Consider the following 16,374-nt stretch of genomic DNA (forward strand, 5'->3'; position numbering starts at 1 on the left):
GGCACACACACACACACACACACAGACAGAGAGAGAGACAGACAGAGCTGACAGAACTTGTGCGACTTGAACACACTCTCTGCACCTTTGGAGTGCGCGCACTTTCATGTGCGGCGTGTGAAGGTAAGAGCGCCTTTGATTTCATGAAATTACTGGCTTCACTTTCTAGAAAAAACACTTAATTCGTTTTCAATACCTGCTGCTTTGTGCTCTAGTATTTTCTCCTCCTACATTCACACAGTATTGTTCGTAATCCTTTTTATCACACAAACAGTCTGTGTGTTTTAGAGAATTAACGGGGATAGACAGCCTCTCATGTGTATTTGTGGAGATATTAGTATGAGTTTGCACTGTGCTGCTGTAGTAGAGCCTCTGAGGATCAGATATGAGTTCTCCAGCAGCATGAACTCTCGCGTCCATTCTTTCATTTGCGCGCATTTGTTTCTTTTATTTATAGCAGTATGCGAGCGTGATCGGGCCTGTATAGAGAGAAAGAGAGAGGGAGGTTAGGGAGTGTGTGTGTGCGTGTGTGCGCTGTGGAGACTTGGCTTCTTTTTGAACACTGGGACTGTTGTGTGTTGGTGCTGCTCGTCTTTGTTCTCAGGTCTCTGTTTTAAGGCTACTGTATGTGTCAAAATTATTTCTGCATATCTATACTAGTTTTCCATAGCCTACCCCAAATGTGCCTTTTTTTAAATTCATATTTAAATTTTGAATATTAATTAATGTTCCAATATTAATTGATAAAATAATTGTAACCATTAATATTAGGTGCAAGCTGCTGTCTTAGTGCTCATATGGGCAATGTATGTTCGAATCTAACTTGTGACATTTCCCAATTCCGTCGCCCTCTTTCCCCTCATTATTTCCTGTGAATTTTCTCTGAATAAATAGTGGCAATATGCCAAAAAACGCACTTGCCTAACCAAGAACACTATTGCGTTCATTTAGCCCTATTAAAGAGCCCCTTTTGAATCAAGTGATTTCAGACAAAAAATAGTTTTTACCTACGTTTTATATGAGGGGATTTAACTGCTGCTACAGTGGGATTTTAAACACCCCATGAAATCAAAATTTGACTTGAGTAGCTTTTAGTTCTTGTCTGTTAGCTTTGAGCTCATCTATATGCTCCTGTAATCCTAAAAGTTGAGAAATGTTTAGCTAAATTGGACCAAAATATTGATAACATCATCTTAAAGTTTTGTCCAATAAAATGCTGTCTAGAATGAGAACTACTTCACTAAGTTATCCTTTTATTGTTCATGGCAGACAATAAAACAGATGAAAAAATCCAGTAGACTGACAAGGAGGGACTCTGACTTTGGTCATATCTGGAGACCAACATATCATATAGTCTTGATGGCAGGCTCGTTTGACTTGGGCCAGTAAGCAACCACCTACCAACTGCCCAGAATACCCTAGCAACCACAAAGAAAGGCGCTGAAAACCACTAAGACCACCTTAGCAGCTGCATAGCAAGCAACGGACTGGCAATCACCCACAACACCCTAGCCTCATGGTGCTCGTGGTCACTTGCATTTTCTTCAGAAAATGTAAGCATAGCTGTGTCCAAATATGCATACTTCCCAACTATAGTGTGCCAAAAACAGTACAGTATGTCAAAAACAGTATGTTAATGGAGTAGGGTGTCCGAATCCTCAGTATTGATAAAAGAGAAAGCAAGAAATACCCAGATGACCAACTACATCCGGTGAGATTCTAAAGTACACATCCACTGGGCACTTTACTAACCTATAATGCTTTGGGAGCTGAGGAGAAATCACATTCATTAAGCTGAATTATAAAAAATGTCTGAGAACCGCAAGTTGGCAGTTCTTATAATCTGTAAGTACTAAGAGTAGATATTTCCACAGTTGTTGTTATTGTGTCATATATTCAGGTCACGGGCAGGGGTGGGACGATATGGTTATCTCACGATTCGGATATAACTCAATACACCAGTTGGTGAATGGCGGCAGTTCAACAAGCGTCATAGAAATGTTTGGGTTGAGCGTGCATTAACGTTATTGGAGTCTCACGGTTTCTTTACAATATATTTTCTATGTGTGATTAGAATTAATGTTTCTTTTTACTTTCTGATCAACAACTGAAAGTATCAAGAACAGAAAGGATATTAAAAGACACATTATTCAATGAAAGTAGAGCGCGTTGATCTTATCTTTGATGTACACAAATTACACGGAGGAAATGTTCATTTTAATTTCAAGCCATTTTAATGCACTTTTAATGTAAGTACTGGAATACCTGGAAAATCACAATTTTTTTTTTTTTTAAAGAAACTATGTGATTTTCCAGGTATTTCAGTACTCCAGTGCATTTCTAAACACTAAATTCAAGCACATCAAGGACCTTGTGCAAACTCCGTAAATAGTAGGGATGGGCATTGTCGAGGAATTTTGTAGTCGAGTACTCTAACCCACAGAAAAAGAGTACTCGATTACTTGTAAATTAAAATGTAAGTTAAAAATAACAAGAATGAGACATACGTGAAATGAGTATTTTGTTTTATTCACAAACGTTACTAAGAACTATTTCAAAATAAGATAACTAAGATAACAAACTATGCTTTTCTTTTGGGGGAAATGTTTTTTTTAATGAACAATATGCATTAATTAAAATGGAATAAAAAACATTTTCACTCACCAGAAGCTTATGTAGAAACCAAAACTGACATTGTTAGGGTAACACACATACACTATATTGCCAAAAGTATTCGCTCACCCATCCAGATAATTGAATTCAGGTGTTCCAATCACTTCCATGGCCACAGGTGTATAAAATGAAGCACCTAGGCATGCAGACTGCTTCTACAAACATTTGTGAAAGAATGGGCCGCTCTCAGGAGCTCAGTGAATTCCAGCGTGGTACTGTGATAGGATGCCACCTGTGCAACAAGTCCAGTCGTGAAATTTCCTCGCTACTAAATATTCCACAGTCAACTGTCAGTGGTATTACAACAAAGTAGAAGCAATTGGGAATGACAGCAACTCAGCCACAAAGTGGTAGGCCACGTAAAATGACAGAGCGGGGTCAGCGGATGCTGAGGCACATAGTGCGTAGAGGTCGCCAACTTTCTGCAGAGTCAATCACTCCAGACCTCCAAAGTTCATGTGGCCTTCAGATTAGCTCTAGAACAGTGTGTAGAGAGCTTCATGGAATGGGTTTCCATGGCCGAGCAGCTGCATCCAAGCCATACATCACCAAGTGCAATGCAAAGCGTCGGATGCAGTGGTGTAAAGCACGCCACCACTGGACTCTAGAGCAGTGGAGATGCGTTCTCTGGAGTGACGAATCACGCTTCTCCATCTGGCAGTCTGATGGACAAGTCTGGGTTTGGCGGTTGCCAGGAGAACGGTACTTGTCTGACTGCATTGTGCCAGCTGTGAAGTTTGGTGGATGGTGGATTATGGTGTGGGGTTGTTTTTCAGGAGCTGGGCTTGGCCCCTTAGTTCCAGTGAAAGGATCTCTGAATGCTTCAGCATACCAAGAGATTTTGGACAATTCCATGCTCCCAACTTTGTGGGAACAGTTTGGGGATGGCCCCTTCCTGTTCCAACATGACTGCGCACCAGTGCACAAAGCAAGGTCCATAAAGACATGGATGAGCGAGTTTGGTGTGGAAGAACTTGACTGGCCTGCACAGAGTCCTGACCTCAACTTGACAGAGCACCTTTGGGATGAATTAGAGCGAAGACTGCGAGCCAGGCCTTCCCGTCCAACATCAGTGTCTGACCTCACAAATGCGCTTCTGGAAGAATGGTCAAAAATTCCCATAAACACACTCCTAAACCTTGTGGAAAGCCTTCCCAGAAGAGTTGAAGCTGTTATAGCTGCAAAGGGTGGGCCGACGTCATATTAAACACTATGGATTAAGAATGGGATGTCACTTAAGTTCATATGCGTCTAAAGGCAGATGAGCGAATACTTTTGGCAATATAGTGTATATAAACGTTGAGTCTACTGTCTAGATCACATTTTTATAATTTCACGTTATTATTCTGAAAAACAAGTTGTAAAATTTGTCTTTTTAAATATGTGCTCTGTGTTCAGAGTCTTAATGCACATACACATAGTGGTCTGATTAGCTTCACGTACCATTCCACAATTTTTTCCACCATAAAAGCAGAACCTCATCCATTGGTTTGCGTGACTCCGACAAGAACCAAATACAAATAGAGTATAATTCAATAAGAATCAAAATATTACAAGCATTGCCACACTTGGGTTTGCTTGAAATTACAAACACCATGATATCTTCTTCTCTCATCCAACACATCGATGACACACATCCACATTGCCCCCTAGTGGATTTAATTGTAACTGCGAGATGTGGTGAGATTCAGAGTGAATAGTGTAATTCAGTGCTACTCATGACAGGCAAATGCGGAAATTAATTACATTTGCGATATTTGAGTAGCGTTTTTAATATTCGTCCTTCATCAAATGCAGTACCTACTCTGACAGTGCGCGATTTCGGGCGCAGCTGTAGTCTTATATGCCCTTACAAAAATCAAGAGTTCTGGCAAACTTGCTGCAAATTCACCACTCATTATTTTTACATGCAAATGAGCTTTGCGGCAAACTCTTCATTGTCGCCAAAGGTTTGCTGCAGGTTCACCACTAATAGTGAAGAGCTGCAAACTTCTGGCAAACATTTGCTGCAAATCACAACCTCATTTGCGTGTGAAAATAATGAGTGGCAAATTTGCTGCAATTTTGCAGCAAGTTTGTCAGAACTCTAGACTTTTTTTTTTTGTAAAGGTGGTGTTTTAATGATAACCCTGTTTTTATCTTTGAACACCTTTGTCATCCTAAACTATATGCTGACATTTAGGCTTTGTGTTGGCAGTTTCAGTTTCTGTCAAAATGCAGAAAGAGGTTTTTGCTGCAGTAATGCTTATGTGAACGTGTTTACTTGAAGGAAATTTAGGTAAATGAGGATTATGGGACATTTCTCAGACTCAGGAGATTTGACAGCTCAAGGTACCAGCTTCCACCGATCTGAAAATGTCCTGTGTTCAGTCATGTGATTAAAAGGGTGGCTGCTCTGTCCACAGGGTAGTAAAATAAATCTGCCTTGCATTTTTAAATAAACCCACTCGTGCTTGTACATATTAGTTAAAGACACCTAATATAAATTGGGTCCAAATATTAAAATGCACAGAGTTATATGTAGTAGATTAAACTTGTCATTGCCTCTTTTCTTCTAAAATCGGTGCATCCGGTGTATTCTTAAAGGTATTTCCACTGTTAAGACTGGCTGCTCATTCTGGGCTGTAAGAAAAGTGTATCTCACTGAAGAAATCCTTCTCTAATCTGTATTGCTTTAGTTGCATTTTTGTTTTTAGTTTTTTTTCTCCCCAATTTGGAATGCCCAATTCTCAATCTCTCTAAGTCCTTGTGGGTGCGTAGTGACTTGCCTCAATCCGGGTGGCAGAGGACGAATCTCAGTTGCCTCCGTGTCTGAGACCGTCAATCCACGCATCTTATCATGTGGCTTGTTGAGTGCGTTACCGTGGAGACATAGCACGTGTGGAGGCTTCACGCTATTCTCCGCTGCATCCACGCACAACTCACCACGCGCCCCACTGAGAGCAAGAACCACATTATAGCGACCACGAGGAGGTTACCCCATGTGACTCTACCCTCCCTAGCAACCGGGCCAATTTGGTTGTTTAGGAGACCTGGATGGAGTCAATCAGCACGCCCTGGATTCGAACTCGCGACTCCAGGGGTGGTAGATTTTAGTTGCATTGAACGATCGTAGTCCCCCTGTATATAACTATATGCAGTGTGGCCTTTTTTTGTGGTGAAATAACTGCAACACAACATTAAAAATTTGTTAAGTACCTAAATCACAGTTATAATTGCACATGAGACATGTGATTGTGATGGTTAAAATGACACAGTTTCTCTGAGGCCTAAGAGGCCTTTATGAACCACAAGAATCAAAGGAAGAGGGTAGATGTGTAGAAGCAATTTTCATAGTGAATCGCTGAGTGGTTTGAATCACAGTTGGCTTTTGCAGGTAAGGAGGTCGCTTTGTGTTTGTCTCTTGTAGAGTGAGGTCTGCAGACAGGGTTGACTTCAGAGGTAATGCACCAGTGACCCGACAGATGCTGTATAAATGATACTGAGGTCCCTGCTGAAAAGATCAGCATAAATTCACATGCTGGTCCAGGCTGGTTTATGCTGGTCTAGCTGGTGGACTAATATAGCCAGTCTTGCTGGTTAGTAATGATGGGTAAAAGTATCAATTTTCCATTGTATCCTGATCTTCGTTTGAATTATCTCGATATCGATTCTTAAATCCCACGATCGATCTTTCACTCTATGTGGCAACTTTCTATTATGCTAGTAAATTACTTGCATATGCAACCAAATCTCACGCAATACTACTAAAAATGTCTATAATTAGCCACTAGCTAGTAAATGTTCAGATTTCACTCACCAGTGATTGAGTAGTATAATGGAAAAGTTATTAGTACAGAGGTCCTTTTACAGCATGTTGAGAGTAAAAGTTTGTTTTAACTCATTTTGCGTGTCCAAAGACAGATACATATGTCATTGAAAAATGTCTCTTTTAATACCCTTTCTTTTTTTTTACAGTCAGTTGTTGATTAAAAACAACAAAAAAAGAAACATTTGATTCTAATCACACATGGATGCGCTAAAGAAATTACACACGTCTTTTCCCATTATATACGCTTGTCTTAAAGAGACAGTGCTGATTTAGCACGTGTTCTACATATCAATGTAAACACTTGTAAATAGAACAAATTATGCAAGTAAACAATAAAAATGTAACAAAGATATATATGCAAGATAATATATGTAATTTAAAGACATTGATGGAATAGACATAAGCATTTTTCAAAAGTTAAAATGTGACTAATTTGATGAAAAACTAATGATAAAACATTATTTTTGAAAAAATAAATATTTTCGAATTGTACCTAGAAGGGTTGCCTAGAAGGTTTCTTTATAATTATGACCATTAGCTGAGGGACCATTCTTTTATATGAAAGAAAAATGGATATTGTGACAGAAATGTACCCATATGAATCGGAATTGAATCGAGATCAAAATCGAAAAATCTGTATCAATACCCAGCCCTATTGGTTATGTTAGTCAAGAAGACTTGTTGGAACTCCAGCTCACCAACATCCAAACCAAAAACATATGCTGGCCTTCATTTTGCAGATGATTGGTCTTTGTTAACTTGATGTGGTACATGTGATACACATGAAGCATGCGTGTCTGTCGTCAGTCAGTGATGTGGTCACAAAAATATCCATCGATGTGAATCAGCATGTCTTTTACCCATTCTAAACAAAAGCTGTCATGAGCTTCATAAAACAAAGATTTGTTTGGCTGAGCATCCCGGGAGAAACCAGCTATATTCAGGACGGAACACAAAAATTCCCCTGCCTCTGCCACGGTCAACGAGCCAGTGCCCACACCTGCCAAGGTCAACGGGCCAGCGCTCACGCCTGCCACCTTCAACGAGCCAGTTCCTGAAGCCTCTGCCAACTCAGAGCTAGCATTTGAAGCCTTGTCCATCACAGAGCTAGCGTTTGAAGACTCGTCCATCCCAGAGCCAGCGCATGAGTTCCAGGCCGCCTTGACCCCCAAGCCTTCCACGGCTCCGCCCTTTGTGCCTTCCACGGCTCCACCCTCCAAGCCTTCCACGGCTTCGCCTGCTCCATCTTCTGAGATTCTTCCTCCAGCTGCTCCATCTGCTGCTCCTCCAGCAACTCCACCCGCTGCTCCTCCAGCGGCTTCGTCCGCATCTCCTCCTGAGCCTCTTTCTTCAGCGGCTCCGCCCACTCCTCCTCCTGAGACTCTTCCTCCAGTGGCTCCGCCCGCTCCTCCTGAGACTCTTCCTCCAGCTGCTCCGCCCGCACCTCCTGAGACTCTTCCTCCAGCGGCTCCGCCTGCTCGTCCTCTTAAGACTCTTCCTTCAGCGACTCCACTCGCTCCTCCTCCTGAGACTCTTCCTGTAACGGCTCCACCTGCTCCTCCTGCAGTTGCTCCGCCTGCTCCTCCTCCAGCAGCTCTGTCCGCTCCTCCTCCAGCGGCTCTGCCTGCTCCTTCTCCTGAGACTCTTCCTCCAGCGGCTCTGCCCGCTCCTCCTGAGACTCTTCATCCAGTGGCTCCGCCCGCTTCTCCTGAAACTCTTCCTCCAGCGGCTCCGCCTGCTCCTCCCCTTAAGACTCTTCCTTCAGCGACTCTGACTGCTCCTCCTCCTGAGACTCTTCCTGTAATGGCTCCACCTGCTCTTCCTCCTGCGGCTCCACCTGCTCCTCCTCCAGCAGCTCTGCCCACTCCTCCTGAGATTCTTCCTCCAGCGGCTCCGACCGCTCCTCCTCCAGCGGCTCCACCCACTCCTTCTGTGACTCCTCCTCCAGCAGCTCCACCCACTCCTCCTCCCAAAACTCTTCCTCCAGTGGCTCCGTCCGCTCTGCCTCCTGGAAATCCACCCGCTTCACCTCCGTCTCCGCTTCCTGACACTCAATTCCCTGAGCCTACTGTGGCTCCTTACGCTTCTCTTCCAGCAGCTCAACTCGCTCCTCCTCCTGTGCCTCCTCTGGTTTTTCCCCCTGCAGCTCTGCCTCCTGAGACTCAATTCTTTGAGCGGCTCCGCCCACTCCTCCTGAAACACTTCCTCCAGCAGCTCTGCCCGCTCCTTCTCTTGAGACCCTTCCTGTAACGGCTCTGCCTGCTCCTCCTCCAGCGGCTCTGCCCACTCCTCCTGAAACTCTTCCTCCAGTGGCTCCACCCGCTCCTTTTGTGCTCCTCCTCCAGCGGCTCTGCCCGCTCCTCCTCCTGAGACTCTTCCTGTAACGGCTCCACCTGCTCCTCCTCCAGTTACTCCACCTGCTCCTCCTCCAGCGGCTCTGCCTGCTCCTTCTGAGACTCTTCCTCCAGCAGCTCTGCCCACTCCTCCTGAGACCCTTCATTCATCGGCTCCACCCGCTTCTCCTGAGACTGTTCCTCCAGTGGCTCTGCCCGCTCCTCCTGAAACTCTTCCTCTAGCGGCTACGCCTGCTCCTCCTCTTAAGACACTTCCTCCAGCAGCTCCAGTCGCTCTTCCTCCTGTGGCTCTGCCCCCTGCAGTTCCAGCTCCTGAGACTCAATTCCTTGAGCCTACTATGGCTCCGCCTGCTTCTCCTCAAGCGACTCCGCCCACACCTCCTTCTGTGGCTCCGCCTCCTGATTCTTAATTCCCTGAGCCTACTGCGGCTCCACCCGCTTCTCTTCCAGCAGCTCCACTTGCTCCTCCTCCTGTGCCTCCTGTGGCTCTGCCCCCTGTGGTTCCACCTCCTGAGACTAAATTTCCTGAGCCTACTATGGCTCCGCCTGCTTCTCAAGTGACTCTGCCCACGCCGCCTCCTGTGGCTCTGCTTCCTGTAGATCCGCCTCCTGAGACTAAATTTCCTGAGCCTCCTGTGGCTCAGTCTCCTGGGCCTCATTTGCCATATTTTTATTTTTTTGGGCTTCAGGAGCCGCCCTTTAAAGAGGGGGGTTCTGTCACATCACGTAATTATGTTTTCCCCAATGACTCTTAATTTGAAATTTACAAGGACTCTTATTTTGAAATGTATTACTGCCATCTTTGTCATCTCTGGATTTCTGTTTCCCTTATTCATTGTTTTCAGTTGTGTCTCATTTAGCCTATCAGTCCTTGTGAATATTTAGTCCTTGTGTTTCTTTTATTCCTTGTCAGTTCTTGTTTGTATGTTGGAATGTTTGTATGTAGGGCTTTGTTAGCCAGCATACTGCTGTTTTGTTTGTGTTACCTCCTTCTTCATAAGATTCCTTCATAGTTGTATTCTCTTCTGTTTGTTTATAATTAAGTTCTGCATTTGGATCCTTACTCTCTCACCTTTTCCCTACACAACCGTGACAGTTTCAACTATCTCCGTATTCATTTTGGGATCTGATTTGAGTTTCGGCTGCATTGAAATACTTCAAATTGTGCGACTAGACCACATGCGACCGCCCGACAGGATGTGATGTATTTATTCAAAACTATTGCTGTGAAGTTAGAAATATTAATGGATTTTGACCTAAACTTTATTTTACTGCTACTTCTATATTTTGGACAATTAAGAATGTAAAAGTCAGAAATTGTTTACATTGCAAATATACCACAAAAAGCATGTGTACATGTGTACATGTGTACATGTGTCATTTATTTCTGCACAAGCAAAACCTACATATTTAAAATCACATCTATGAATTTCTGCTTCCTATTTGTTGAATTATGGTTTTTGTTGCTGATAATGATCATAATAAACTATAAAACAGTATTAATAATAAATACTGAGTGAATATTAATCAGGATTTTCTTTTGAATTGATCTATCTGTTAAAATAATTTCCCACACAGTAATGTCATTCTTAGGTAAACCTTTGGTAGCTTCTCCCTTAACCTCGTGCGACCCCACGTACACATGTGCGGACGTTGTATTTTGGCTGTGCTATACGCAATGCATAATTTAAATTAATTTAAGCCATCTGATCTCAGTTCAGAAGACTGTGCTGTCAGTAAAGGATTAAACATTCAATGCACTGAGTCATGTAACAAAACATACCATGCTGCTAAACATAATGTGTACTTATACGCATTTTTTCCTTACAAATCCTATATCCACTGTGCATTATCACATTGAGAATCAATGGGTTCATCCAAAAGCGAAAATATGGAGTGCATTATATGGATGAAAATAAGGTGGATTTGTTCTGAGATCAGTGCAGACAGACAGCACACTGGAGGTTAAGTCATTCACTAAATAGGAAGCAAGAGAGCATCCTATAGCTTTCAATGCAGCTAAGTGGATTCAGTCCAAACATCCCATCAAAAGTTCAGTTTCAGGCTGCAGATGATGCTTGGACCACTCAACATGTTTGGCAGACATGGGACAATGGTAATCAGTACATAGATTCAGAATTTATAATGTATAATTTTATTTTAACATGGTTGGCAGTGACTCGATGATGATTGGATTTTTTTTTTGTTTTTTTGCATGTTTATTAGGTGCTACTAGTTAAAAAAGGGAAATGGAAAATGCACACAGCAATCACTCTTGGGTCTGAGGAGGTTGTGAATATGAATAAAATCCATTGTGAGCAAAATGACAGTTCATCACGACTGCCACTAGGGGGAGAAATACAACAGTCACATGTGACTGTCAGGGACAGTGAAAAGTCTGCTATACAGTGTTGGACTTTGGACTATGAAGACCGTGGTTCAAGACCAGTTATGTGTCTCATGACACATGAGACAAAAGTGTCATAGAAGCGACACGAGATGATGTGGTTGCTTCAGAAAATGTGCTTTTCATTTCTCATTTTGTTTTCGGACACTATTGGTTAGGTTTAGGTGTTGGTTAAGGGTAACGATGTCTGTTTTGTGTCATACCTCTCATTTGATTTTAGATCATTATTGGTTAGGTTTAGGTTAAAGTTTTATTTTAGGGAGGAATTTTTACTCATTAAAACCTCCATCTAATATTCACCTTCACCCCTCATCTGATTACGACACCACTTCACTCGCTTTTGGTGCCCCCTGCTGGACATTTCACTGTTTAAAAACGTACGCATTATGATCAGTTGTCATTTCTGACTGTATTGCCGTTTTACTGCTTAGGTTTTAAAAGAATAGATTGGTTTGAATTCTCAACCAATGCACAAAAGTGCTGTTCATAAAAAAAGTTGACGCAAGTAGACTTAAATGAAATGCTGTAATTGTCAGTTTATACATTACATAATCTTGGAAGTTTTGATTGTAATCCCAATGAATCTTTTTAATAATTGTGTAGCCCTAGTTAATGACAATGTCAGTAAAAGCAAATGTGAGGAAAAAAAAGCGCAATTGCTGAAGCAACCACTTCATTTTGTGGTGTTTTTATGACACTTTTGACTCATGTGAACTTGCGTGCTCTTCTGGTCTCATACCCTGGTCCTATCTATCACAAGTGCAATGCTCTATCAGTTGAGCTACAGTGCAATGTGATCACATTTGAGCAAGCTTGTAAATGTATTTGATTATGTAATGCAAATGTTAAATGTATCACCTTTTAAAGTTATGCGCTTAAAAGTGTTTAGACGTCATTAATTAAGTTTTGTTTTTGTTTTTTTGCGCCTTTAGTGTTAATATAAACAGGAAATTGCTGCGATACATACAACAAGCAACGTAACAATTATTTTGCGTAAATGTAGGTATAGTAACGTGATTCTATGAGACACAATGACTTGGTTAGCATTTGTCACATTAATAAACATGACAACAAATCTCTCACATTAGAAGCCTAAAATAGCAATTAAAATTTGTAACTGGAAGATTATTAATCTACTACTCTCTATTTCCCTGAAAAGACTGATAGACTTGTAAAAGACTTGTTTATATTATCTTTACAATATTTGAACAGGATCATACTTATTCCCTGACCTGATATTTGTAATCTTGTTCAATACAAACCATTAACCAAAGGTTACAACAATCTGAATCCATTTTAGTCATGAATGTCATGAAAACATGTTACTATAATCTTTCCTTTCTTGCATTACAGGACGTAATACGGCAATTTGAGAAAATATTGACTGAATTTGCAGCTCAAGATGATTAAACCACATCTCACTGCTGTATTCATCGGTAAGTTTATTTTTGCTTGTTTTCTGTCTGTATATACTGTATTTCTGACAACCCATTCTCACTTTCAAGGCGTCAAATACTGTTGCTTGTTTAAGACCCCTGTGTGTCACTATATAGACACCCTCAGCATCTGTTTAGCAGTGGGTCCAGTGAGCCCATTGATTTCAACCAAACAACCTTTGGCGTCAGACTGATGCAAAGGGATTCTATGTTGTTATACTCATAAAGTTAGGTTCTCAAGATATCTTGATAATTTTGCTGACTAAAATGTGTCCACAGGTGTAATATCATGTGACAATTTCAAAAGAAATCTGTGTTATATACAGTACAGTGCAAAAGTTTTAGGCACTTGGGTAAAATGTTGCATAGTGAGGATGTTTTCAAAAATAATGTCATAGAGTCGCATGGTGCCATGCGGGGGTCGGACGTGTGAACGGCGAGCTCTGCGCACTTTGCTAGTTTTTCATTATTTTTATGTCATAGACCAGTGAGATTCGATACACCCTGCTACTTAACTGTTCTATGAAGTCAACATGTCAAAGAATTCAAAATTCTCGTGCTCTAGAGATATTAAAAGACACTTATGTGCTCAGGCTGACACCCCTGACAGGGCCTCAGACCAGGGACTCGGTTTGGACAGTGTGGCGGGAGAAATTCAACGGCAGCTGTCGAGCATGTCTGTAATGCTGGCGAAGGTCGTGGCGGACTTGGAGGATCTTGCTGTAATACGTCGATCAATTACTGCGACGGAAACGAAATTCACTGAGTTGGTTACAAGAATCGGGGACATCAAGAAATGGATCGATTATCTGTAGTCATCGGAGAGGGAATTAGCTGCTAACCTGCTAGCGACCAAAATAGATTTGCAGCACATTTGGGAAAAGCTGAAAGACCTTGAGAATTGTAATCGGCGAAACAACGTCCGAATTGTTGGAATTCCTGAGCATGAGGAAGGCCGAGATATGGTGAAATTCCTAGATGAGCTCTTCCCGAGTCTGCTTGTCATAACAGGCCATAAGCTTGAAATTGAGCAAGCTCACAGAGTCCCGGCTCGGAGATCGGCTGAGGGAGACAGGCCCCGATCAATTGGGCCAAATTTCTGAGATCATCCGATAAAGATCTTGTGTTATGCGAGGGGAGGAGTAAAGGAAAGCTTTCTTGGAAGAACCACAGCATTTTCTTGTTCCCAGACTTCCCAGAGAGAAATGTGATCGATTCAAGGAATGCAAGAAACTCTTACATCAATGGAAGATCGCTTTTGCACTGATGTTTCCAGCCAAATTGAGAATAGATACTAAGTATGGCCGCAAAATATTTACATGCCCACAGCAAGCATTGACTTTCATAGAGACAATGGGGTGAGTGAGCCATTTGGTGTTTCTCACGTTGCTCCCAAGTGAGCTTGACTCCCTGAACATACACTTGACTGTCTGAGGAAGCTGGATGCCTTTTTTGTTTGTTTCTTTTTGTGTTGGTTCCGCCTAGTGGCTGGAGTTTGTTTTGTGTAGTAACACTCCTTCAAAAAACTCTTGCATCGACGGAGGATCACTTTTGCACTGATGTTCCCGGCCAAATTGAGAATAGAAGGATGGCTGCAAAATATTTACATACCAACAACAAGCGATGTCTTTCATAAAATCAATGGACTGAGGAAGTCATGGTGTGTTTCTCACGTGGCCCACAAGTGAGCTTGACTCTGAACATGCTGAACATTCACTTGACCGTCTGAGGAAGCTGGGTGCCTTTCTTGTTTATTTTTGTGCTGGTTCTGCCTAGCGGCTGGAGTTTGTTTTGTGGAATAACACTCCTTCGGGACAGTTGTGGATGAATCTGCATGCTCCTTGTGTTTATGCCTCCTATTGGCTGGAGTTTGTTTTGTGGAGTATTTTTTGCAGGACATTGGAAGGATTAGGTCATCTGCTGCATTCATGAACGGCCGGCTCACTGAACATTCATTTGACTGTCCGAGGAAACTGAAGGTTTTTTTGTTTTGTTTGTATGCTGGTTCCGCTAGAGGCTTGAGTTTGTTTTGGGGAGGAACACACCTTCGATACAGTTTTGTGAATGAATCTACATGTTCTTTGTGTTTATTTTGCCTATTGGCTGGAGTTTGTTTTATAGATTATTTTCTGTTATATAATTCTGTCTCACAAAATATGTATAGAAACACCGGACTTGAGTGGTCCAACGGCAAAGTTGTCGCGGGGACTCTCGTAGGCGTACATGGACTGTTTGAGTTTAGAGGGATGGACGCTGGTTGGCGCTGTCATGTGTGGGGTTAATGCGCACATTTTTCTTTTTTCTGTTTGTTTACTTCGGGGGAAGTTTGGGGTTTCAGTGTTGCACTAATGGGGAATGTGGTCTTTATAGTTTTATTTTTGACACACAGTCTATTTTTTCTAACATGTCAAAATGTCAAATGTTAATATGAGTGGACTGTCTCTCTTCATGTGGAATGTGAATGGGTTGGGGCACCCCATAAAAAGAAAGAAGGTTATTTCTTTTCTTAAACGTAAGAAATATGATATAATGTTTCTTCAAGAAACACATCTTTCCCCGCAAGAAGATATGGGGTGGGCATGTTTTCTTTAGTGCTGGCTCAAGTAAGAGCAGGGGAGTCATTACATTGATAAGTAAACATCTACAATTCAAATGTCTCAAACAGATTAAAGATAAATTAGGAAGAGTCATTCTTGTTTTAGCAGAAATTCAGGGGCAAAGGTTGATTTTGGCTAATATTTACACACCTAACGCTGATGATCAGGGCTTTTTTTTTTTATAGATCCTGAAGGGATATTGCAAGCCACTGGCACCCCTCATGATATTGGGAGGAGACTTTAATCTTTTGATGGATTCAGTCCTTGATCATAGTGAAGCAAAAGTGTGTAAGCCCCCTAGAGCAACACTGATGTTTCACAGGATGTGTAAAAATCTTTGGTCTTACAGATATTTGGAGACATTTGAACCCATCTGGTAGAGACTATACATTTTTACATCAGTTCATAAGATTTATTCTAGAATAGATTTTTTTTTTTTTGGTATCTAAGTCCCTCATTTCATCTGTTGTTGATTGCTCAATTGGAAACATCTTAGTTTCAGATCACGCTCTGGTGAGTTTAGAGGTGTTGCCACATATGGAGAAAAATAAATCATATGGCGCTTTAATATATCCCTTTTGCAAAATCCTGATTTCCAACAAATGTTAAATGCTGAAATCAATCTTTATATGGAGACCAACAGGTCCTCAGTATCCTCTGTGGGTGTGGCTTGGGAGGCACTTAAAGCGGTTCTTAGGGGTCGGATCATACAGTATGCCTCATTCATCAAAACATCCAAAGCACGAGAACTCGTGGAGTTGGAAGGGAATATTAAAAGAGGCAGAGCTGAAGCGCCAAATGTCATCTGATGGCCTCAGGGAATTGACCTGATTGAAATACAGATATAATTGCTATTTTGTGCGTTATTGAATGGCGCTGCTCTGTTTACACACACGCGTGCCTATTTTTAGCCTTCACACGGTACACACACGCGTGCCTATTTTTAGCCTACACGCGGTGCGCAATATTTCAGCGCAACTCACGAACAACATCTCAGATGTAGATGCTCAGTAGTTTGGTTCACTTATAAGCATTTAGAATGGAACCGGAGGTGCATTTTTACCAGAATTTGAATAAGAAGCAAATTAAACTACTG

General features: G+C 41.9%; 1 protein-coding gene across 10 annotated transcripts in view; it reads left to right on the forward strand.

Annotated features, from left to right (window-relative positions):
- Nucleotides 1–16,374, forward strand: part of LOC127411731 (vitrin-like) — a 117,533-nt gene continuing 101,159 nt past the window's right edge. For 9 of the 10 annotated variants that reach the window (XM_051647444.1, XM_051647446.1, XM_051647447.1 and 6 more), the window contains exons 1-2: nt 1–123; nt 12,599–12,681. In XM_051647444.1, the coding sequence (XP_051503404.1) occupies nt 12,648–12,681 (34 nt within the window). In that variant the 5' untranslated portion in view covers nt 1–123; nt 12,599–12,647. Of the gene's footprint in view, nt 124–12,598; nt 12,682–16,374 lie in introns of those variants that run through there. The other variant, XM_051647453.1, reaches the window with a different exon arrangement.

The sequence above is a fragment of the Myxocyprinus asiaticus genome, chromosome 21 (assembly GCF_019703515.2).
Source record: "Myxocyprinus asiaticus isolate MX2 ecotype Aquarium Trade chromosome 21, UBuf_Myxa_2, whole genome shotgun sequence".
In the NCBI taxonomy this organism is placed as follows: Eukaryota; Metazoa; Chordata; class Actinopteri; order Cypriniformes; family Catostomidae; genus Myxocyprinus; species Myxocyprinus asiaticus.